This window comes from Gorilla gorilla, chromosome 7, assembly GCF_029281585.2.
Source record: "Gorilla gorilla gorilla isolate KB3781 chromosome 7, NHGRI_mGorGor1-v2.1_pri, whole genome shotgun sequence".
In the NCBI taxonomy this organism is placed as follows: domain Eukaryota; kingdom Metazoa; phylum Chordata; class Mammalia; order Primates; family Hominidae; genus Gorilla; species Gorilla gorilla.
In genome coordinates, this window is record NC_073231.2 from 49,024,322 (window position 1) to 49,050,976 (window position 26,655).

Genomic DNA, 26,655 nt, shown 5'->3' on the forward strand with positions numbered 1-26,655 from the left:
CTATTTTTGTCTAGTGTTTCTTAATTATTTCTATTAATAGTAACAGCCTCTGTTGGAAATTACTTAACAGTTTGTGTGTGTGTGCTTGTAAAACATTTTAACTATGTAGAAAGGGAATAGGAGCCTCGGTTTGAAAATAATTATGGGCTATAGTTTCTAGTGTTAGGAAAACTGTGAATGTGTAATGAGAATCAGGAGAGAAAAATTGGATTTTAGACCATTTCTAGTTTGAATTCAGAATATTTGGGGAAGTCAAAGCTCACTTTAGAAGTAAAATGGTTCATGTTAAGCTGTTTTAAAAACTGATACCCATAGTCAATGTAAGTGCGACCTCTAAATTAAAATGACTGTAGCTTTTATTGACCTGATAGGGTGAGGAGCAAATAGTATTAACTTTATATATGTAAACATGAAACCTCCTCCCATCTTTTTTCTTAGAAAAACATACAAAGTTTAAAATAAAGTAAATGGGCCCTAAACTTTTAAGAAATTGGCTGTAAGAAAATAATGGTATCTAAGTGTGTTTTTAGTGACTTTAAAAAAATTCTCTCTTCACTAATAGGGTATTAAATATAAATGTATAGTTCTGAAATTGTGAACATGAGTAGTGGCTTTTGTACCTTTTATAGAAAATAAGTAACTGCAGAGTCTAAGAACTTTCAGAGGGCATTTAACTGGTTTTATATGGTAAAATTGCAAAATTATAGCACTAAAGTAGAATTGTTATTTCCCAGAGTAAGTGACAGCTGAGGTATTCCGAGTGCTAATGCTTGCAGGGACCCACTGTATGTTGGCCTTATCCTTTTTCAATTGGGCACGCTGTATGTAATCCACAAAGCAAACAAGTGAGCCGACATCATAATGTTTTAATGCTGCATTTGTTTCAAGGGAAACAGAGGAACAATTAAGTAGTTTGCCAGAGTAAACACATGCATCAGGACTATCTCATTCCCTGTCACTAGACTATAGGTTTCAAGTGTTTTATTTGGTTTGGAGACCCATTAAATTACAATTGGGTGGTAAATTATAAGGGAGTACCTAGTGCTAATTTATTAGATGAAACAGATTCCACAGAAGAGTGATCTATTTCCATTTTACTTCTTTACATAGTTGCCTTTTCTTTTAGAAAAGTAATGCCTTTGGTCCTTTTTAATATAAAAAGACAACGATGACTGTATTTTTTCTTTGAAAATTATAATAGATGTCATTGTCTCACATTAGACCTTGTGACTTGATGAACTGTGTAAGAGAAAAATGAAATTTTAAAAGCTTCATGTGACTGGCTGTATAGGTAAAGCAAGTGACATCTTTTGATAGTGCATATGATGAAGGGATACCTGAAGTCAAAATGTGAGATGAATTATTTTGATTCTAAGAAATAGATACAATGGGACTTTTGTGCAAGTGTGTTTCAAAGGTGTCAAGTCATTAGCGCATTAAATGGTGGTGTTATGAATTTGGTATATCTGTCAAACGGAAGGCTTCTTGTCTTTAGGTCTATGGAAATGCAGGATCTAACCAGCCCGCATAGCCGTCTGAGTGGTAGTAGTGAATCCCCCAGTGGCCCCAAACTCGATAACTCTCATATAAATAGTAATTCCATGACTCCCAATGGCACCGAAGGTGAGTGTCTGCCTTCTCACTATTTACTTTGCACCTTGTTTCTTCATCAGTATATGCTTTGTTATTAGGTGGTTATGATTTCAGTTGTCAAAATCATAAAACTACTCTTATATTTCCCCTTTAGGAAATAATGTGACTTACCAATCAGTACCCATTGTTAGGAGCTTCATGTTTCCAGTTATTGTAACATTGCGTAGATTGGTTTCGTTTCACCAAATGCATATACATATATACACATGTATATTATACATATTTGTGTGCATAACATTTTTAACCTTTGAGTGTGTTTTATCTTCTTATTGATCATGTACACACTGCAGTATCAATTTGTGTTGTTTTGTTGTGTGACCAGTGAAAACTTGGAATTATTTCCTTTATTTTCCCTTTTGTTGTTAAATATAGCCGAATTTGTTTAAATGTAGACGTTGGACTGGATTGTTCGTAAATATCAATGAAATAATTTGTGTGCCTAGTGTTCTTAAGGCTTTGGCTATGCAAATATAAATAATTTTTAAAAAGTATTGTTTATGAAATATACACAGCATTTAGGTGATATACACACAATTTATTTACTTAAAGATTAGTATACTTTAAATGTAGAACAATTACAATTATTTCTGTGTAATTAATACATACGAATATTTATATAAATTTTATATAAGTAGAAATACCTACTTTGATCCACGTATACTTAAGATTAAACATATAAGGTCATAGGTATTTTTGCTACCTGTTATACAGTCATTTAGGTACTATGCATATTTTTAGAACTTCAACATATGGAAAGATATGTTACATATTGCATTATATTTATTTCTACTCTAGTCTATTGAAAAATTATTTCTTCATAGATAATATTTTGCTTATTTATTCGTTACTAAGCCTTAGGATCTTGATGACTCAGAGCATACCTTTCACTAGAAGTTCAATAAATTATCCATGTTAGAATTCCATCCATATACAGAACTCTTAACCATGATTTCCCAGTCACCATGGTGATCTTTCATTACACAATTTTTTTAAAAAATAAACAAAGCTAAATGCTATAAAATTATTGTGTTTTTTGGTGTGATATTCCAATATGTATTAGTGAAGGCTTTTGAAACTTACAATGTTATGTAATTTTTAATAATAGGAAAAATATAAAATCAGTTGTTTCTGATATGAGATGCTTTGATTTTTATTCCAACAGTGATTCTTTTAATGTGTAAATATTCTGTGTTTTTCTTTTAGCATAAATACATTCATTTCAAGTGTTTATGAAAAATGGGTACTATCAAAAATTGAAACTTTGCTGATGTAGCAGAAAATTAATCTGTGAATGAGGTGCCTTTTCCTCTGAAACTTTTTTCTTCCCATTTTGATAGGCAATCAGAGAGAAACTTAAATTATTTATAGGAAAGTAGTTCTAGTGTGTAAGTGGATTTTATAGAGCAAATAAAATTAAAGCAAGCAGTCCTATTTCCTCTCCTTTTGGGCTTTGACTTCAGGTAAAGCATACCTACTGCGGAGTACAGACTGGGTGTGGATATAGTCACCCAGACTGCCGCAGGTCCCTGCGCCGGCAGGCCTCATGCAGGAGTCAGCGTGAGGGCAGCCACTGACAGGAGCTGCAGAAGGCCCGTAGGTGACCTTTAACAGGCATTTCCATCATTGTGAAGTCCAGATAAGACAGTCATTCAAATTAACTTAAAAATAAGGAAGACTAAGTATGTTAAAATATTTTGCTCAATAGAATATACCAGTACATATATGGAAGAGCAATTATGAAATACTGGTAGTTAATTTTTTTGTATATGAAGAAATGAGTAGGACTAAGAAGTTTTCATTTTCTCAACATTTTATTGGCAAGTTGTCTCCTACAAAATAAGAACCATGCAGTACTGAAACAGAGTGTGTGTTTAGGGTTCCCCCTTAGATGGCTTTGTGTGAGTAATGTGTGGTTTGTTTTCTAAGCACATGTGGAGTAATAATATATTTCTGAATATTTACTTTTTATAGCTTGATATCACATTCATATTTAGGAATACTGCATTTTGTTGGATTTTTGCATAACTAAAATAAGTTGAAACTATTAAAACATTTTAGGTAATTATATGATCTCCTCAACCAAACTGGAAAATACATAGAATTTGTTGTCTTAAACTTAATTGTTTTATGTCTTGGAAATGAATTTTTTAGACTTGATTTCAGACAAATACACAGTTACTCATCTCACCCTGTTTCCGGCAATCTTCATTAATGTACTTTACAAGCGTTGTGGTGGTTAGAAAGTGAAGTTTGAAGGTATCAATATAAATGAGAATAAATGAAGTTTCTCAGGCTCCTGAGATATTGTTTTATTTTAGTACTCAGTTTGAAAATATGGACCCAAACTTCCCTCACGATCGATGTTACATGTCCGTTTAGATACAAACAATATTGGAAAGTTCTAGGTTTTTATTAAGTGTGTGAATCAGTTTATCATGCTACTTATATGTCTCATAATATATCTATTTCATTCCTCTCTGTCACCACTAGAGGAGTTAAGCTTAAAATTAGTGAATTCGTTAATGTCTGACAAACTTCTCTGGCGTGTAGTCATTATAGATTTTCCTATTTCTTCTTTGAAATCTTATTTAGTTTGAAAACAGCAGTGTTTACCAATGAATTAAAGGAATGAAATCAAGAAATTCATTACAATTTAAGAGTCTTTAAAATGTCAATCACCTCCCCTAACTCTACAATGAACATTTTCAGCTATATATGCCATGATTTATATTTAAGTGACTTCTCCGCAGCCCAATTGAAAATCATCTCAGCCCAACAGAAATTAATTAGGTCGACAGAACTTCCATTTAGTTTACACAGTTGTTGGCTTTGCCTGCATTTATATAGGTTGTCTTTTTTCACTCAGAGATATTTTTTATTTCCTGCCACCACTTGTTCCTATAATCAGGCTAAGAAAACAAGAAAATCTCCTGTATCAAAAACCATAACTTCATCTGAAGAACAAACAAGAAGGGAATGGAATGGAGAGGCAGAGAATATTAAGTTTCTTCTTAAGTCTGCTGCCAAATTATCCTAAGACTCAATGTTTGTAGGTTCTGTACTCACAGGCTAGTGCCTATTTTCATGGTTCATCTAAGGGATAAAGACAGAAAGACACTGAGCTACAGCCTCAAGTACTGTGCTTTTTTATTTCCTACATGAAATGTTCTTCAGTTATAATAGTTGTTTGAATGTTTCATATTTCAAAACTTTCAACTATTCACATTTTTATACATCCTTCCAATCCCTCTGTGAATTGTTACTGTTGAAGTTAACCATTGATTGGTTTCACCCAGTTTATACATCTTTGCAATATAAAAATATAAACAGGTAAAAATAGAAAATAGTAGCATAAATGAATGCTTGACTTGCAATGAGGAAAGCACTGTAAGAAGTGATATGTTTCCAAATGAATTAATGCATATTTTTGTTACTATTAAACAACTCAAGCTTGACCTAGAAGACACTAATGGATGCTTATGAAAACACCAATCATGGCCCGTCTTTCAACTGTTTTCCCTCTTCCTTTGGACAGTTAGTCTGAAAAACTTGTCTTGAAACACATAGATTTGTCTTTAGGTGACGTAAAACCAGATGCAATTGGAGGCCAAGATGGAATAGAAATTCTATTCCACGTATTTTATTGTTAAAGCGTAGCTTTTAAGAAATAGGCTTCTTGGTGATACTTCTATTAGATGATCATCAAATCTGAGAGGAATTGTAATGTTTGGGAATCTGTGCAAGCCTCTGAGTGGCAAAGGCTTTGTGTTGATATTTGTGTTAAGCATGAGAAGTAGTTGGGAAAGGTTCTTTCGAAGGACTCAGGGCTGTGGCCCTAAAAGGATTTTTATTTACGTACGTAATTAAGGCCTTGTTTGCAAAGCAGTGATTCTTTCCATCTTTGTTTTTGCTGGTTGTCTTAAGTCCATGGGAGCTTAAGATTGGTCAGTTCATATATTGCTGGTTTGAGTGTTTATTTTTGGTTGTCTTGGAGTAAGGAGTGAGGAAGGCCAAAAAAGTGTGAGCAAGCAAAAATCAGAGCTCTAATTTTGAGTTTTCTCTATTGTAAGCTTAGACTCAAACTCAAGAAGAAGCTTAAACTTGTCTTGAAACTGATAGATTTGTCTTTAGGTGATGTAAAACCAGATGCAATTGGAATCTTCACTGCACATAGGGTTTCAGGAATTCTGATGGTAATTCAAATAGTAATTTTGAAATGGTATATCAGATTTCCAAGGTGGGAACAGATACAATCTTGAATTAGGCAGCTAAATTTTCTGCATTTAAAATTTACTGTGTATTACATATTTTAGGATGATAGGTTCAGTTTCATAAATTATCAGAATCTATCTTAAGCTGTTTTTATCATTTTTACAAAGCTTAGAACACTAGTAAATTATCTGGATTTGTTTTTCTCGGTGTAATTTTAATTTTGTAAAATATAGTGCTATCCAACTAGATTATTTTTAAGAAATCTGATTTACAAGAAATATCTAAACTGGAGCAAATGTGTATAAAATTATGGTTTGAGGCTGTATTTTATAGGCTATGTTTATATATTTGTGGTTAAATATTCGGTTGTCAATAGAAACATGGTAATATAACTTTATTATTGTTTACATTCTGCACAGGATTTAGTTTCTGGAAGATTAAGGGACATTGTGAATAAAGGAGTTTCTAAATGACATTTTTAGTTTGTCTGTAACCACAGAATTGGCCTCTTATAAATTGTCCTTAAACAAAAGCCATAAAAGAATGAACAAATAATTTGTTAGGATTTAATATTTTCCTATGTTGTATATATGGGAATAATTTTCACATGTCTGTTGCTAATAAATTATAATAATGCTGGCTAATACTTATGAATAACCTATTATTAGTCACTGTGATGACCATTCTCTATGTTTTGCTTTATTAATCTTTAGAAAAAAATATTTTAAAACATTGTCAACAAAATAGCTAAGAGTCTGGGCTTGAATTCCAGCTTCACTATTTGCTGGCTGTGTGAACTCAGACAAGTCAGCTTCTGGGTGGCTGTTTTCTCATCTGTAAAATGGGGATAATAACAGAACTTACATCAGGCTTTCTGTGAGGACGTAACATAGAATTTGCAGCATAATTGGAACTTATAAGTGCTCAGTATTAACTGCTATACCGTATGTAAATAAGTCACTTCTACAGTGTGATTCCTATTTTATGCACAACAAAAATCCAAGACTTAGTTAAACATGAAGTTTAAAGGCACATGGCTTGTAATTAGTACCAGTGGCATCTGAGTGGGTACTTGAATTAAGTTCTGAGTCCAGAGCCTGGATTTTTAAATCACCATATTTTTCTCTGGAGAGAATATGTGATTTGCATCATCTGCAGATGGCTTTTCTAATACCTTTTACTAAACATTGGTGCTTTCATTGCCACATTGGTGCCTTCATGGCTGAATGATGCCATTCCCTAGCAAACAGCAGCGCTGTGCAAGAACCAGTGGCAGAGGCTTTGATGACAAGGACTTCGTTATAAGGATGACTCCTCAGGGTGGTTATAGTCCGGTCTTGAAGTTCTGGTGTGCGTGAGTGTGTGAGAATCCTTCCTGTGGTCCAGGTGCACATTGTATTGCATCATTAGGTTAACTTTAGGGGATTGTTTTCAAATCCTTAGACTTAATTATAATTTCATCAGCTGTCTGATTGTTAAGCCTCTCTGAGATCAAATGGAGATGGGAAATCATCTCTGCTTTTCATTATAGTGGTCATTATATGCACATTTGGATTGGGGCGGTGTTACTGTGAAATTTAAAAACTGGTTGCAGTTTTGCTGCGGCTCAGAGTAAATGTTTTCTACCTCACAAAATATTTCTAAGTAGGTGATAAATTTAGTCACACTTTTCTTGACTTTAAGAACCAAATTATACCAACCAAGCTACACTGTTGGCATTTGTTGGGGGCTCCATTGGAATAGTAATGACCAAATCTGAGAGTCGAGAACATGCCTGGGATGTTCTAGGATCAGCAAGGAGCCCAGTGTGGCTGGAGGAGAGAGAATGGCTGGGAGTAAAATAGGTAAAGTTAGAGGAATAGAGGGGTGGCACGTGTGAGCCTTGTAGGGTGGCAGATAGGCTCTAGCCTCTCACCTGTAGCTAACTGTATCTTTCATAATAAGAATAGGAACTCCAGTGCTGATTGCCTGCAACTAGGCTCAGGGTTTCTAGAGCTAGGCTTGCTGATAACTAAGGTCTAGATGTAGACAGCTTTTCCCTACTTCCAATTGCTAATAGTGCAGAGAATCACAGTTCTGTGGCATCTCTCTGCTGGTTGGGCCAGAACTTTGGTATGAGCAGAAATATATCTCTCTGAGAACATCCAATTTTCTGAGAGAAACCTCTGGTTCCCTCCTGGGAGATATGTGAACCTTAGTGAATGGTAGTATTTAGGCAAATTCATATGCCTTTGGTCATAGATTCCCTGCTTTTAAGTAATTCCTGATTTCTTATGATATCCAAGGATGCCTTGGTGTGAGCAGTATATAAATAAAGTGGGGTCTGTTACATTTCTTCTCACCTTGCTAACTTGGAGTAAGGGTCAAGAGTAATTCATTCTCCTCTCTTTCACTCTAAGCGTACAATATAATAGAAAAAAATACATATTACAAATTTTCCATTTTTGCTTTGGGTAGGAAAAAATTATCTGTCATATGTCAGTGACTGTCAAATATTGCCTATACTATAGTAGGGAGAAAGCAAGTCTTCATAAGCTTATCAAGGGTTTATGTTAACGTTTAGGACCCACAATTTATAAGTGAGAGCTTATTATGATTATGTTCATGGTAATTTGCTAGTTTTACAGATTTGGGTTTTTTTTTTTTTGCATGCCTCCAGTATCCCATTACACCAAAAAATGGTAGACAGACTCTACCAAACGCATTCCAAAGAGGTATGTTTATGTACTCCTCATAATACAAATTGGGAACTTTTTTCTTAACATTGTAACATGAATCAAAATCTATGATGCTTACCCATTTTATCATTGTATTTATTACTAATAAGGGGATTTTAAGTGGAAAGAATCCTTTTTGTCAAAATAAAGAATATGAACTGCATTGACTAAGTTTTTGAGTACATCATATGCCCTCTACATACATTTATCCTCAAAACAATCTTTAGGCACTTTGGGAGGCTGAGGCGGGCAGATCACGAGGTCAGGAGATTGAGACTATCCTGGATAACAAGGTGAAACCCCGTCTCTACTAAAAATACAAAAAATTATCTGGGCGAGGCAGCGTGTGCCTGTAGTCCCAGCTACTCAGGAGGCTGAGGCAGGAGAATGGTGTGAACCCGGGAGGCAGAGCTTGCAGTGAGCCAGATCGTGCCACTGCACTCCAGCCTGGGCAACAGAGTGAGACTCTTATCTCAAAATAAATAAATAAATAAATAAATAAATAAATAAATAAATAAATAAAACAATCTTTAGGGTAACTTTTAGGCACCTCATTTTAGAGGGTTTAAGTGACCAGTCTCTGAATACAACGTGTTACTGTGTTGCAGAAGAGATACAAAGGCCTTTCAGGCTGATTTCAAAGCCACATTCTTTACACTTTAAAACATGGACTCCCCAATAGCAGTGCTTAGGTCACTAGCCAAAAAGCCGAGTTCTTGCTGAAATAGTTTATCTTCCCTAAGAAGTGTTTATGTTACCTTATCTAAGATTGTGGCCAAGATGAAAGATATACAACATTCATTTATATGTGTGTTTCACCTAGAAGAGTTTCTAAGTTTCTCGAAGCAGGGACACAAGTGTTCACTCTAGTGTCCTTAGCATCTAATGGCAGGATTGGCAATAAAGCCAAATAAAAAATTGTTAAATAAATGCCTCATATTACTAAGTATATAATATACATGAATGATTATAAGAGCATTCATTAAGTTTACAATGCATTAACAGATTCAATAAGTATCTAGAGCCTGTTTTTCAAATTTTTGAAATTGATCATTTCAGACAGTTCGTATAGTTGCTATGGGCTGTCCATCCACAGAACATCCACAGTCAACATTGTTGCCTGTTTTGAATTTGATCTATAGTGACTGACTTGCTTTTGACCCATAGTAAATAACTGCTTCATAAGTAGAAACTTCAACTGTTAGTATATTAATAGTGATAAAGCAACTTCCACATAGTCCAAGAAACAACTGAATGATATAACGATAAGGAAGTTAGTACACTTAGGGTTAGTGTGTAGATGGTAAGATGGTAAAGGAATAATTGGAAGTAAACATTTTGAAGGTGGGGAAAACTGCAGGAAGAAGGATATATATATACATATATATATATATTCACTGCAGTAAAAAAATAAAAGTGTGTATATATGTGTGTGTGTGTATGTGTGTATATATATATAGTATATCTGTACTGTATATCCACAATTACATTGTTAATTTGAGAACTATTTATTAAGTGATTCTGTCTAGAAATATACCAAACTCCATTCTGGCCAAAGAGAAGTTCACTATTAAATGTGATTTACCACCATACTTTAAGATAAGGAGTATATTCTGCAGAGGAGGAGGACATCTAATCATGACTGAAGTGATTGTGGATTGTGGGGACGCATGCTGGTGATGCTTAACCTGAGTCCTGAAGAAGAGGTAGGAGAATATTGAGTGCCATGCCAGGAAGAAAGAGAGAGCTTGAGCTTTATAGCTGTGAAGAAGACATTACGAATGGCAGAAGAGTGAGTGTGTGTGTGTGTTTGTGTGTGCACGTGTGCACGCGTGTGTGTGTGTTTGTGTGTGTGTGTGTAAGATGAGGAGCATGCACAGAGATGGGGTTTAGACACCAAAGATGATGATGAAGGGCTCCAGATATGAAGTTCAAGAATTTAGATTCAACTGCACAGGAGCTGTGGAAGCTGAAGGCTTATAAGTTGGAAAGTGATATGATTGGGTTTGTGTTTTAGAAATGCACTTAGGGAGTATTTTGAAACTGTATTCAAGGGGTAGTGGGCACTAAGAAGGGACCCCAGGTGAGAAGAAATGAAGGCATTTTATCTGAAATCATGCGCTTATTTACATATTATTATCTTTTTCTGAACAAATCTGATACTTGCCTTAAAGACAGTGATGTGGAAAATGAGTAATATTAGAAATATAGGAAGAATTGCATGCTTGTGAGAGCAGTTTTGTAGTCGGACTTACCTAAACTAAAAAAAACACAATCACAATTCTGCTGTTTATTCACAGCAACTAACATATGCATTTTGAGAACAGAGCAGGGAGCCAAGAGTCCTGAAGCCTGCCTGCCTCTGTTTGAAGCTCTGCCACTTACTAGTTACCAAGTATGATGATGAATACTTACTTAACTGCTCTATGCCTCTGCTTCCTGGTCTGTAAAATGAAGATGATAATACTACATGCCTGTAGTGTTGCTACAACTGTTAGATGAGTTGGTAAAGTGCTTAGAACAGAGTCTGACTCCTAGAAAATGCTCAATGTCCACTGGCTATTATTATCTGTTATTTCTGAGCCTCTGCCTTCTTTGCTGTAGAATGGCATTGCCCCTTCACCACAGGTGCTATGACAGTTAGTCTATCCAAAATACTAAGTGCACTTACTGGTATCTACTACATGCTCAAAACATAGCAGCTATTATTAAATAATGTTATATTTTTAAAAAGAAACATATCTTCTGGGACTGGCTACTGTAATGTCTCCAGGTGAGGAAAGGATATATTCTCCTCCTTTGGGATCCTGCATATCAAGCACGGCCTTTGCAGGTATTTGGAGTACTTGAGGTACTTAGTAATTACTATTTCCATTAATACTCAGTGTGGGTAGGGTTTATGTCTGGGTGCTCCTGTGAGTTGGTGAAGGATGAGAAAAACATATGATCTGAGATGTACATTTAGTAGATTGATTGCCTTTTAGGCAAGTAAGCCATTTTCCCACATTGATATGATTGAGGTTGTGAGTCTGAGCCAGCTCATCTGCTTCCAATCTTCATGCACTAGTTTATTTTACCACCCGCTAATTTGCAACATACACTGATATACTTTTATTCAGTGCCCTGGTATTCTTAAGCCTTCTTATTGCTGTGCCATTCACTGATTGTCCAGATCTATATCAAAGGAATGATTAAGGATGATAAAACCATATTCAGAAAACACTGGGCTTTTTGGCTGATTTACAAAAGATATGGCAATTAAAGAAACGTGAAACTGTGTGATCATGGACTATGTATTTAACATTTGAAGCTGCAGTTTCCTCATCTATGAAATTACACAATAATAATAAATATCTCATAAAGTTGCCATGAGGAGCAAACAATGTACTGCTTGTAAAGTGCTTAGCAAAATGTATGGCATATAGTAGGTGCTCAATAAATATAAACTACATTTAAAATTATTACTCTTCCATTCTAAAAGTCTATTTTAATATTGCCTATGTCACAAATTGAGAACGTTGTATTGCTGTCTGCATTTTTTTTTATTGGTACAATCTTTTCATACTGTTGTGCCATGCTTCCATTATTATAATAAGCTAAAAATATTTCAATCTCACTTTGTTTTCTGAATATAATATGTATCTGTTGAAAGTCATCGAATGGCACATTTAAGATTTGTACATTTAATTATATAAAAATTTTACTTTATAAAAAGTCAAAAATAAATATGAACTCTAGTTAATGATATGAATGCTGAAGTGTTTAGGGGAAGTGTATCATATCTGCAACTTACTTTAAAATATATTAAAAATAAGATGGTTTTTTGAAGGATAGACACAGAAAAGCAAATATAGTAACATGCTAATTGTAGAGTCCAGGTGATAGGTTTATAGGTGTTCACTGTGTAATTCTTCCAACTTTCCTGTCTGTATGATAAATTTTATAGCATAATATTGGAGAAAAAAGGAATCTAATATTTATTTAGTTTTTACTGTATACAAATAAACTCTGCCAGATTCTAGAAGAAATATGAAGAGGTATATGGTACTGCCCTTGTGTTGAAAGTTGATTTATGCCAATTGGGTCATTTTAGTTATATCCAACTGTACTAGTTTATTTTCTGTTGCTTATAACAGAATACTTGAAACAAGATAATTTATAAAGGAAAGGAATTTATTTCTTACAGTTATGAAGGCTAAGTCCAAGGTCAAGGGCCTGTATCTGGTGAGGGCCTTCTTGCTAGTGGGGACTCTCTACAGAATTCCAAGGTGGCACAGAGAGTCACATGGGGAGGCCATGGAGCATGCTAACATGCTAGTTCAGGTTCCTCTTCCTCTTCTCATAAAGCCGCCAGTTTCCCTCTCCTGATAAACCATTAATCCATGAACCCATTAGTCCATGAATGGATTAATACATTCGTGAGGGTGGAGCGCTTGTGATCCAATTACCTTTTAAAGTTCCCATCTTTCAATACTGACACATTGGGGATTAAGTTTCAAAATTTGTTTTGGAGGGAATACATACTCAAACCATAGCACCAACTAAATCAGTTGAAGGAGTAGGGGGAGAAAGCACTTGGGGAATATAGCACCAGCTCCAAAAACTGAATTTTCTTCAAGCCCAGCTGCTGAAATGGCCTGCTGTAACCTTCAAACCAGTTTACCTAGTAACTAGTGAGACAACCTGCCATGACTCCATGACTAATTTTACCTACTGCCACCAGTCACCAGTCAGAGGTTGGCAGCCTCCCAAAGCTTCTCTAGTGCCAATGAGCTTTTCAAAACAAAATGTAGCATTTTCTAATAAAACGTCCTTCTCTTTGTTCTTAGGACATACTGAAGACCATCCTGCTCTGTGTATATGTTCCGAATTGCAATTCTGTGATTTTTCAAACAAAATATTTAATTTAGATATTTATCTCTCTATTTTATGATGACTATGACACCTGTCAAGGAGCTCACAGGCTGGTTAAGGCAGATAAGACTTTTTAAACATTTAGCAAAAACTAAAAGGTAATATACCAAATAAATTATGGAGACTAGGATTTTCAGTCTGTGGCTTACACTTCCTCAGTAGTTGGAGAGCAAGTACCAAAGGTCCGCAAATTCAAAAGGTTTGTCCGTAGGGTGGGGAAATTAACAGGCCACATATATATTTAACTCTTTCACATATGGACATTCTGTTATGTTTATTAAAATACACATTTTTTTATCTACAAATTCATAGTAGGTTTTTGTCATACACTTTGGGTTCTGAAATGTTTTGGTGTTAGAGGGCTTCATTCTCAAGAAGGTTAGAAGCCACAGATCTGAACAAAAGTGCTCTCAGAGTACAGAAGAAAGAGCTCTTCAGCTTGCTAAGGTCTGGCCCAGCTTCAAGGAGGAGATGGAATCTGAGCTGAGTATTGGGAAATGGGTAGAATTTGAATAGGTGGAGAAGAGATGGAATGCATTCTAAATGAAGAAACAATACAAACAAAGGTAGGATAGTTTGGGAGACTGTGAGGAGACCAGTTTAGCTGAAGAAGGAATTGATAGTAGATAAGGTTGGAAGGATCAGTTGGAGCCAAACTGTGGAGGACCCTGAATAGTAAGCTAAGGAATTTGGACTTCATCCTGGAGTCGGTAGAGAAGCCACTGAATATTTTGAGCAAGGGGCTGATATGGTGGAAGTGTTTTAGGTGTTAGTCTGGCAGCAGTTGCAAGGATAGATTGGACTGGGGGAGAGATGAGCATTAGTATGGAGGCTCATGTAATCGTCTCAGATTGCATGTGTTAGGAAACTGAGCTAGTGTGGAAGAATGAGTTGCAAAACAAAAAGGAACATGGAGTTGTAAAAGACATTACAAAGGAGCAGTTGTGATTTACATATATTATTTCTTTTACAAAAAATTTAAATTAGTCTAGACCACCCCATAAGTAATTGCACATGCTGCTATTGATATATGCTGTACTTTCCATGAATAGCAGGTTTTGAAATAGACTAATGTTTCTTTTTGGCCATGTATACTCTTAAATTCAAGTTTAGTCTGGATGTGTTTATTTGGTTTTCATAAGATTGTACCAGGTGTACCATTGAAGAGCTAATGTTTTTTCCTGCCCTCCTTTAAGATAAAGAAGATGACCTTAACTTTACTTTTTGGAGAGATAATGATCATATGCTATATAGCCAATCCAAACATAAAGGAATGTCTTGTTTTCTAAATGGGAATTAACTAAAGAAAACACATTGGGTTCATGGATATATGCACTTTTAGGTGAAGCAGAAATAATCAAATGGGTACTTGTAATATTGAATCAATCATGCATTTAGAGTGAGATGTCAAATATATAAATTTAGCAATGTTGCTTTTTTCCACTTTCATACTTTATGCAACAATTTTATTCTTTTCACATCTCCCTGGCTGCCCCTTTTTAAATCATTTGACACAGTTTCTAAAAACACATTTCTATTTCTGCCTCATGGTTTGAGAAAGAGACTCATTAAATCTGTGAGTGATACTGTCATTGAATCCAACCCGTAACATAACGTTACATGGTTGTGCTTTTGCGATCCTCTACAGCATAATTGTGTTGCTTTATAAAGGGTCCTTTTAAGGCTTATTTGCAGCAATACCCAACATTTACTTTTGTGGGTCATGTCCCATGAATTATTACAAATTCATGGTAATTTATTTACCTTTCTTTTTACTGATTCAGGCGGGATCCTCTCTAAACATACAAAAATTTCAGTAATTGATAGTTCATGCTAATGTGTCTTCTCCAAATAGTACACTTTTCAAAATAACATAACTGACACATGTCCTGTAAATGAGACACTTCGCAAAGCCTGCATATCAGTAGACTGAGTGATGATTTGGAGGGAATAAACTGTCATCTTGTTTTTAGCATAAACAGTGTTTTGAATTGTCCTGTGCAATGTGTCTAGTAGTATGAAGTCAGTCGTAACCTGTTTTTTAAGTCAGTTTATCTTTATCCATTCCCTCAATAAATATTGAGTTTCAATGCAAGCCAAACATTGGGCTAAGTCCTGTAGAAATACAATCATGTAAATTAAAAAAAAATGTAGCTGAGTTTTTTGGGTCTTAGAGGATCCTTTTAGGTCATGAAGCAGTTTATTATATATTGAAATGCATAAGACTTTCCAATATAAAATGAGGTAGAAGAGAACATATATTCTAAAGGAGTCACAAACACAGACATAGTTCAAGGAATAAGAAACCACCCCTCAGTACTAGATCAGAGAAGACTTAAGGAAACAGGTGAGATTTTAGTTGAACCTTGAAGAAACTGTGGGATTTAGTCATGTGTAAAATTTGTAGAATATTCAGTGTCAGAGGGAAGGGTACTACAAAGCTGTAGACTTGAGGAAGCATTAAACATCTTAGGATGCCAGTTGGTTTAAATGATGTCCAATTTATGGATATATGGTTCTTTATCTATAAATGGGGATAATAGTGCCACACAGGAAAGTTGGGACAATTAGATGAGATTGTGGATTTTTTCAGTACTCTTGTATTCTTGCAAATTACTATTTGTCATGCAAATAAAAAGTGTATGAAAGAAATGAAATGAAAAGTAAAGCAAAGAAAATAAGAAAAATTCTGTGTCAGAGTATAGGGGGGCCCTAAATACATGATTAGAGATTGGGAACTTAATTCAAAAGACAGTGGAGAACCTGCTGAAGACCCTAGAGCCAGGAGTGACTCACGCACATCTAAATTATGAAAATATAAATATTTGTTTCCAAAGCAGGGAGAGTAGAGGCTGAAAGTCCAATTTGCTAACTTTCATAAGAGAAGAGGCAGAAGGTAATTAGGATAGTGGCTGTGAAATTAGAAGACACTCGTAAAATATTAGAGTGGTGGCAATTATAGAGTGTGGCCAGGACAGAAATGATTGAGAGAGAAAATGCAGACAAGAAGGAGGTGAAATTTTAGAACCACGGAGTAGTCAAACGAAGAAAACCTGGAGAAAAAGCAATACATGGGGGAGAAGAGAACTATTGCTATGTTATATTGAACAGTGATAAAAAGAAGTATCAAGGAATGAGGCTCATTCTATACAACTGAGGAAAGTTAGAATTAAGAAGAGTTTGAACTGGGCAATTGGGAAAGTCTTCTTGGTAAAATAGGTTAAACCCTGCTCAAGGAAAGGAAACTTTCATTGAAATTAATCCATGGAAAACTGCGAAATGTTGCAGGAAGACGAAGGATTTAATGCAGCATCAACATTCTTTAGAAAATAGTTGGTATGGAAGGGAAATAGTTGGTGTGGAAGGGCCAAAGATGGTGAGGGATGAGGTATGTCTCGGGAGCGTAAGGAAGGTGGAAAAAACTCAGTGGAAACAGTTTCAGACAGTTGTCAAGAGATGGAAAAGGGGGTCTGGCAAGCAACAGGGTGACTCAAAAGAATAAAGACAGAATACAATTAAGTGGACTTGGCCAGCATGTATGGCACCTGTTCTGCTATACTCATCCATCTGGAACAGCAGCAGAACAGTGAACAATGAGAGATTGCCCATCCTGAGATTAAAATTTGGCAAAAAGAGATGCTAGGAGAAATGAGACCACACAGCATCCTAGGATGGGAGCTAGACGTGGCTGGCTCTGGGTTTCAGGCTAGGCAAGGGAGGCTGTGAAGCAGGAGTCGGAGAATAGATAGGGATTTGGAACGATGGCTTGTTCTGATGAGGAGTAATAGCAACTAAGTGAATGAATGAGGTGAAAGGTGATATTTCAAGGAGGTAATGCAATTCCAGGCATGGGTGCAGCTGAACATTTTAATAACCAATATGGAATGAAGGTAAGTCTTGTTGAAGTAGAAGAGATGAAGGACTCATACAGAGTGGGAGAGGGATGGTAAACTGAGTTTTTGAAGTCCCTGCATAATATAGTAGGAAACAAAACTAAAAGGAAGATTGAGTTTGTGCCAAGCAAAGACAAGCTGTGCTTACTGTAACAGTTTGAGAAAAGTTGTGAGATGAGCTTAGGTGCTGCTGGGGAGGGCCTGCAGCTCACCAAGGCTGTTGCCTTCCCTGCGTGTTGCAGCGTGAATTATTTGTAACACACAGGCTGGCTCCTAGTCCAGCAGGCAGTACTGTCCTTTGTGGGTGAACTTGCTTTATTAAGACAGCCCACTTATTTTATGGTGAAAAATATAACTAATCAAATGGACGAAATATTTGTTTCTTCTGAATGGTCTGTCATCTTCTGCAGATGTAGAAGTCTTCTGTATGACTGGAACCTTCAAGGTATAACCAGAAGTTGCTTGATAAGCATGGAATCATGGTATGATGGGTTAGTGGCATGATCTTGATAGCTAATGTCACCGAGCTCCAATGGTCTGTTAGATAGGTCCACACTGAAATTTATGACGAAGGAAGATGGTTTTCTCGTTTTTATGGGCCAGCCTCCCCTAAAAAATGCCAGAAAAAGATAGCCACATTTTCTCCTGGAATTATTGATCACAATTGCCATGTAAACTATTCTCCTTCTATTAGTCTGTTTCTTCAGAAAATATACACTGCCTTTTAATGATCAAAACATAAGTTTTCTTCATATAATCACAATTTGGTCCTGCCTTCTTGAGTTATTTCCAAGTTACCTTGATTTAATTTTGGCGCTCTTGAAGTGTGGCCTCATGGCTGATCTTGGACACATCCCTTTACTTTGGATTCTTCTAACTTTCTTTTAAAGGCGAAGCTTAACTTTAATGTGAAGTTCATGATACATTTGGACCCAGTTATCTATATCTTAAGAAAGACTTTGATTTGTCACAAAGAGACACTGTAGTGATAGAGTGACTATAAAAGCATGGGCCCTGGACCTAGCACAGTGTGGAATGATTTAGAAGCATTTATCTTTTTTTATTCTCACCTGAGTATTCACCCACACTTACAGATGAGGAAGCCGAGGCATACAGAAGTTGGCTAACTTCCAGATTCATGCTGTTAGATGCAAAGCTAGATTGAAATTCAACTGATAGTTCCAAAGCTGGTGCTTTTAACTGTTCTATATTGTTCCTGGTATTACTCTACAGGAGAAAGGAGGAAGGCATTCAGCCCAACAGAGAATATTGCTACTGCTACTTTTAATGATGATGATGAATATAGTTTTAGCTCCTACTTTATATCTGGTACTTTATGTACATTTTTATGAATTCTTATTTCTGTAATACAGATATAATTTTAAAACATTTGTATATGGAGATAATTAAGATCAAGGAGATTAAATCACTTTTAGAAAGTCTTATAGCAGGTAACTGGATTCTCTGACTTCAAGAGCAAAACTCAAAGGCATTGGTGGAGGGAAGATCATTTCATATCTAGAGAGTAGCAAGTTGCCCAGCATTGCTCAGGCCTGGAGTGCATGGCCAAGTGAAGGAGTTGGAGGAACAGGGAGATTTAAGGGATAAAAGGGAATTTTTGAATATTTTTAAAGGATGAATAGATTTTTAAGGATCAGAAGGAAGATTGGAAACTTAGAATGGTAGAAAAAGAGACTCGTGTGGGGGCAAAAGAGAACAAAAGTTGCTATTTTCTAATAGACTGGAGTCATATAATGAAGAGTATGGTGGAGATAAACTAATCCTAGTTATTTAGAGGGGAACAGATCATTCATAGTTTTTCCTTTTTAGATGGGTGGCTTAGATGGGATAGTTGTTCTCAGATGTTACAGTACCTTAAACCTCTAAGACCAAGAAAACTCAGTGTATGTTTTTAAATTCAAAGCGTTGGAGAGATGCTGTATTACATCATCTACAGCATATTTATAAATGTGGTGGTGCTAGTGGGAATGGGATGGATAAAATTTTGGTGGCCAGAGATCATTCTCATCTTTTTAACTCTCTGGTGGATGTATGTTTGGCTATAATAAAGCCAGAAGTAGTCTCTGTTTCTTTGGCTTTCATTCAGAAACTACTTTACATTACAATAAATCACCAGTCTTTAGCATCAGGTCCCTGGTGATCAAAGTATTCAATTACAGTACCTGATAAAATCATGAATATCCTGGTGGTTATTTTATGTACATCCTCTTCTCTTCAACAGTGAGCCTTTTAAAAAACTGGGTTCATTGGGAAAAGGGAGTCTTTATTCCTTAGTGTATAGATGGGTATGTTTGAACAATGGTGAAAAGCAGTGTTATTGGGGCCTAAAAGAAAAGTATCCTCTTCCTTTCCTTTCTAATCTTTTTGCCTAGTTTTAATGGATTTCAAGTATAATTGAATGTGCCTCTTGGGAGTGAAGGCTACATTCGATTAAGCTAATCATATGGAGAATAGCTGGTGTCAATTTTAGGGGTACAGAAATAGGAGTGGTTTTGGTGTAGTCAAGCTTTCATAAAGTAGTTGCATCTATAGAATCTGTTGAATCATAGCCCTTAGATTCGACAAAGACTTGGAAGTAATCTTGATTGACATCTCATGCAGTGGAACAATTTTTTTCTTCACATCTTTTCCTGACAGTTGGGCATGAAACTTCTATGTGAGAATTTCCAGCAAATTCACTAGGCTAGGAGCCCTAAGACCGTAGGAGAGCAGGGACTACGCTTTCCACTCTATCCCCAGTGTGTGGCACTGTGCCCCGGCAGCCTTGTTGTGGAGTAGCTTGTACTATTGGAAAGTCCCACTTATTACTATTTCTTCAAGCTTTAGTCATGGGCCTTGGAGTCAAAAACATCCCAAATTAAATCTTATTTCTGCCCCTTACTGTGGGTCTTTGGGTGACTTCCTAACCCCTTTGGTTTTAATGTGTGCATGGGAAACAAGAAGACAATACTGACTAGGGAGTTTGTCTATTCTGAGAACTATTTGTAGAGTTGTTTAAAAGGATGAATTATAATGTCTATAAATAACTGACACACAGTAGGCACTTTACAGGACCTGTTTCCATGGCACCTAATTCTAATCTTTTGCTTAGTATGTTGTATTTGATTCTGAGTTCAGAATCTTAGTGGTGATCTGTCTGGCAGAGAGTGAAATAGAACGATTGCTTTATGTGTATGGGACATTATATTAGGTTTTGTGTGTGTGTGTGTGTGTGTGTGTGTGTGTGTTTTTAAGGAGGTACGATATGATGTGGACAGCTAAGTAAGAAACTTAGAAACTGTGTGCTAGCAATGAAATACTGCCTTTCCTGAAACGATGGCAGTGTAATGGTGATGAAAAGCAAAATCATTAGGTTGTCTGGTGTCATGGAGAGAGAAGGGAAATACAGGCTTATGTCAGAATTTTATCATCAACAAAGACTTCTAAACCCAAAACAACTGGCAGAAAAGTGAAAACTTCAGTTACAACTTCAGTTACACCATTGTTTGGTCTACATTAAAACAATCCAGCAGAGTGATTTCCATTAGTCTCACAGTTGTTGTTTTCCAAAGCTTGTTTAGAAGCCATCTGAATAATTATTTTTTTAAAAAGTGACTATCTGATGCATCTATTTATAATGCTTATTTTTAAACTACTCATTATGCATTAGGAGAATATTTGAAGATCCAGGAGTTATGTGAATGTGCCTTTTCCCTGGTGTTTATAACAGATTGGTGATGTTGAGAGGAGGAAAAGCTGCATTTTCTCCATCATCTTTTCCCGCTTCAAAATGTGTTTGCTTTATAAGAGAGGCCTCCCCAAATATTCTCTCATGGGAGCCTTTGTTTTAGGAAGCATGTTAATGATTTTTAGGTATCCCTTAAAATATTACTGCATTCTTTCTGAAAATCTGTTACTAAGAAATGAATACCTTCCACGAAGCAAGGTAGGCAAATTCTGATGATGGCACTTCGCCAGTAGTTTCTAAGGAAAACAACGATGCTACTTCTTCTTTTAAAAAAATGTAAAACTAGAGAGAACAAAGGCAGATGTGCTGAAGTTGTTGGCTTGCCTGTTTGGTAGGGGAACGATAACACTGTCACCATATCAGGGGAGTGGATTGCTTTAGAGAATCTATAGCATAAATCTAAAAGTTATCTCACAGCACAAAGGGACTTGACCAAAGATCATGTATGTATTTCACAAACTGTCTGCTATCAATACTGTTTTGAAATAGAAAACTTTGTTTCTGCTTCATTTAGATTCAGTATGTTTTTGGTACGAAGCATACAAAAAATATTGATGAATTGGCAGTCGGATATGGCTGGGTGGTAATGATGGTGCATTAAATCAAGCCCTCAGTTTTTTAGCCATGCTGGAGAACCCAGAAGGTGTATGTGTGTGGTAGGGGAGACCTTGCCCTTAAGCATCAGGAAGACCTGCTGGTGTCGACACCCACTTACTTCCTGCTTCCCCACATCTTTCTGTTCTATCCTTTTGACTCTGACCAAACAACAGATTTTTCCACAACCCCAGGAAATGATTTTATATCACATCATGTAGATTTTGAGAGATAATTTATCAGTAAGTAATTCAGTAAATACGTAAAGCAATGATGAATTTAATTACTTTTACAGTGCTGCTTTTAAAGGGTAACTTGTGACAATAGTTTGTTTCCTAAGGGGAAAGAACTTAATATGTGAATGTTTTTTAAAAGTCTATTTATGCTTATGATTTATGTTCAGTTAGGGAAAATGTTTTTTGAAATGATTTTCTTGTCATTACTCTGAATGTTATATCTTCTCTTCCATGTCTTTATAAATAACTAGTACTTCAATATCGATGTATGTTGTTTATTTTTGTAGTTAAAACAGAGCCAATGAGCAGCAGTGAAACAGCTTCAACGACAGCAGACGGGTCTTTAGACAATTTCTCAGGTTCAGGTAAGGAATAAATATTAGATTTTCACATCAACACCAAGCATTTTTTCTAGTTTATTCATGTAATGTCCCTATGTATATATATGTATACATGTATATGTGTATATATGTGGGTATATATGTACTTATGCATATATACATATAAAATAGCTTTGCTCAGAGTCACATATTACCAATTCTGTTTTTATTCATTGTGGAGAAGTGGTTGCTGAAATGTTGCTATCCAATAAATGGGGTAAAAAGGGTGTTGTTCTTCTCCTTTCTTCTACTAATTATATTTACTGTGCTGATGACTCCTCCCCCATTCTCTCTTAGATGTATTATTTTTCCAGGTCTTCAAATTTGGTTAGGCAAAATTTGGTGTTTTACACTTCTAAGCAGACTCGCCAAGCCATCTTGCTAAGTAACTGTCATATCAACTATAGATCTAAATTAAATAGACTCTGTAAAGCAGCATTAAGTTCTTCAGTTAGTTTTTAATCTCCTTCACATTAATAAAACCTGCCTCCAATAAACAGAATATCCAAGTTTCACAAGTGTCATAATGAAATTACTGACAAGAAAGTGACTGTGATCATAAGGTGGTTGTGAGAATGTGATTATATATTTGCCAAGTCACCCAGCCCAGTTTGGAGTATTTCATTTAAAAATTATTTATATCAGAGGTAATTCTTAGAATTTTGACTTTTTTTTAATATTGCCTGCTATAATTTTAGCACCTCTCTATTGGAAATGCTATAATTCCATAAAGTTGTGATTGATTTACTCAAGCTCTCTGGATCATTTATTTAATACATACCACAACAAAAAGAAATTATAAATACAAAATGAAATGCAAACACACAACTTCAATACTAATGATACCAGGTGAAAGCAATAAAAATTAACAAAGGGTGTAATATCCATTTGTTCTTTCCTAAAACATTTATTAGAATTTGACTTTTGCTTGGCAATGTGGTTGGTGCCATGCTGACTTCATAGGTGTGTGAAAATGGTCCTGATCCAGGGCTTAGTGGGATGAACAAATGAACAGACCATCACAGTACAGTTTGATGATGCAGAGGGAAGCCCAGAGAGCCCAAAGAACACCCACGAAGGGACCTAGTGGAGACCAGGTTGGGGTGTGGTGATCAGGGAAGGTGTCTTGGAGTGGATGCTCAGTCTTAAAAAATGAGTAGGAAAGAAGCACTGAGAGAGAGATGCTGGACAAATGGACACTCCATGAAAGGAGACAGCAGCACAGAGGGCGTGGATCTTTGGGGAACTGTTAATGGTTCAGGGTTCCTGGTGTGTTTACAGTGTGAGAGCAAGGGCATGTTGCAGAGGGAGGCAGGGGCCAGAGTCTAAAGAGGCTTGTGTGAGCTTCATGGAATTTGTGTTTTCTCCTGTGTGCAATGGGAGGCATCAAAGGAAGGGGGTCACATGATCATATTCATAGGACAGAATTATGGCCACCATGGCAGGATGAATTAGGGGCAGGTGAGCTGAAGTGGAGAAATCAGTGAGAGATTTTTTTGTATTAATTTCAGCAAGAAATATTGAAGACCTGAAATAAAGCACTGGCAATGGGTATGGGAAGGTGATGGATTTGGTGCATTTCATTTACGAAGTAGAATTTATAGTGGGCAGTGACCAATGGGTATAGGGGTAAGTGAGGCAGAGAAAGAAGTTAAGAGCCAGGAAATGCAAGAGGAGCATGGTTGACAAAGGAAGACAGGAACCTCAGTTTTGGACATGTTGACCGTGAGGCAGCATCTACCTGCAGATGCCAAGTATATTAGGGTTTGGAGCTCAGAGGAGATTTGGCATGGGAAATTTGAAGGTATACAGGGAGTTAAAGCTAGTGGGGTAAACAAAGTTGAAGGCAGAACTCACGGAAAGCTAATATATATGACATGGGCAGAGGATCAAATGAAAACAGGTAATTTGGGATAAGGCAAGTTTTGGCCAGGCATGGTGGTTAACACGTGTAATCCTAGCACTTTGGGATGCAGAGGCAGGAGAATCATTTGAGCCCAGGAGTTGGAGGCCAGCCTGGACAACATAGGGAGACCTGTCTCTACAAAAAATAATTTTTAAAAAATTAGCTGGGCATGGTGGCATGCGCCTGTGGTCCCAGCTACTAAGGAGGCTGAGACTGGAAGATCACTTGAGCCCAGGAGTTCAAGGTTGCAGTGAGCTATGATTGCACCACTGCACTTCAGCCTGGGCAGCAGAGTGAGACTCTGTCTCAAAACAAAAACAAAAAAAACAAAAAAGCAATAGTGTTGAACTGGAAGCAAACACAGGGAAGAATTTTAAGGAAGCACTGTCAACAATGTGGATCTGTACACAGCTCTTGAGAATTATTGTTAAAACGTGTCTTGAGAAAATGTTAACTCTATTAAGAGAAAAAGCAAGTTATGAAAGAGTCATATTTTCAGTATAATCACAGTTTTGCTTTCTTAAAAAGGCATCTGTATGTGCATATATGGGCCTGTGTATATGGGTCTAAAAAACAGTGATTCTCTCTAGATGGTAGAATATAATTTGAATATTATTCCTTTTGCTTTTGTCTTATTTTCAAACTTTTTACATTATATATATGTGTATATATATATATAAAACATTTATACTTTTAAAAAGTAATACTTTTAAAGTCCAAGTTAAAAATCATGTGCTACAAAGAGATAATCTTTTTGAAAATATCTATGGAAAATAGTATTGCATCACTATCACTGTTTTTCCTGATTTTGATTACTGTGGTAAAAGAATTCTTTGTTTTTAAGAAATACACATAGAAATATATATATGTGTGTGTGTGTGTGTGTGTGTGTGTGTATTTATTTATTTATTTAGAGACAGAGGCTCACTCTGTTGCCCAGGCTGGAGTGCTATAGTGTGATCTCGGCTCACTGCAACCTCTGCCTCCTGGGTTCAAGTGATTCTCCTACTTTAGCCTCCCGAGTAGCTGGGACTACAGGCACGTGCCACCATGCCCAGCTAATTTTTGAAGTTTTAGTAGAGATGGGGTTTCACCATGTTGGCCAGGATGATCTCAATCTCTTGACCTCGTAATCCGCTCGCCTCGGCCTCCCAAAGTGCTGGGATTACAGGTGTGAGCCAGAAATATTTATAAGTAAAAAGACATCATACACAAAACTCCAACAGAATGTGAGGTATATATGCGTATGCATACACACACACACACACACACACACACACACACACACACAAACAAGAAATCAAGGATAAAGCTACTAACATGTTGGAGAATTTGGATGAAGGATATCTGGGAAGTTTTTGTGCTGTTCTTGCAACTTTTCTGCAAGTTTCAAATTATGTCAAAATTTAAAATTAAAAAATTACAAGCATCAATGGATTAGCCTGTAGCAGTTTCAGTAGATGGGTGAATTTTATCCTTGTCCCTGCTGGACCACATGACCAACTTCTGTGTCTCCAGCATAGCTCTTAGCAGATAGTATGTGCTCCTAAAGTTTATTGAATGAATGGATGATTCATGAATAATGTGGGGGAGTGAAGATGAGGAAAAGAAAAATGTCTTTCAAGTACATAGTGCTAAAAAGAAGGGAAGGAAAGGAAATTCGTTAGAGAGAGGGATGGCATTTAGGAGGTCAGGGTGGTTTCATACTGCTGACACAAACTCAACAGTGGCAGAGGTTAGAGGTATGGGCAAGTAGGGGGATAATTGATAGAGGAAAGCCCCTGATGGGACAGCAATAGCACAAATCCAAAACAGAAGCGGATCAGGCTAGAAAAGGAATAACTTTTCCACTGAAACATTGGGGAAGATGCAATACGAAGTGGTGCAGATGAATTTGAAGTGGATGAGGTGGCAGTATGTTGGGGGAGTTCCTATCCGATTCTTCAGTTCAGACCCTCCAAAGGCTCCCATTCGTCTCTATGGGTAAAAGCCAAATCCTTAAAAAGCCCACAAGCCCTATCATCATCTGCCTCAGAGACTGTCTGACCTTGTTGCCTGCCTGCCTTGCTTACTGTTCTTCCTCCCATGTGGTAGACATGCTCCCCACATAGTGCATTTTTTGCTGGCAGTCCTTTCCCTGTATACCTGCCTTACTCCCCTAACTTCGTCCGTGTTCAAATCTCACCTCATCGAGGCCCACCCTGACCACTTGACTCAGTGCAGCTCTCCTGTTCTACTTCTGTTCTACCAGGTCGGGTTACTCCCCACTCTTTCCTGCCAATAATTATGAGCCTTTTGCAAATGCTGTCATTTTCTTGTGCATTATGTTTAGTGTTGGACTGTCACCCCACCAAAACATAAGCTTGTGTTGGCAGGGATTCTGTCTTGTTTGGTTCACTTCT

At 36.5% G+C, this 26,655-nt stretch overlaps 1 protein-coding gene across 7 annotated transcripts in view; it reads left to right on the forward strand.

Annotated features, from left to right (window-relative positions):
* EYA1 (EYA transcriptional coactivator and phosphatase 1) overlaps positions 1-26,655 on the forward strand; it is a 331,367-nt gene that overhangs the window by 172,466 nt on the left and 132,246 nt on the right. For all 7 annotated transcript variants that reach the window (XM_031014148.3, XM_055349601.2, XM_055349602.2 and 4 more), the window contains 2 exons: positions 1,496-1,623; positions 22,255-22,332. In XM_031014148.3, coding sequence (XP_030870008.2) covers positions 1,496-1,623; positions 22,255-22,332 — 206 coding nt within the window. The remainder of the gene's footprint in view (positions 1-1,495; positions 1,624-22,254; positions 22,333-26,655) is intronic.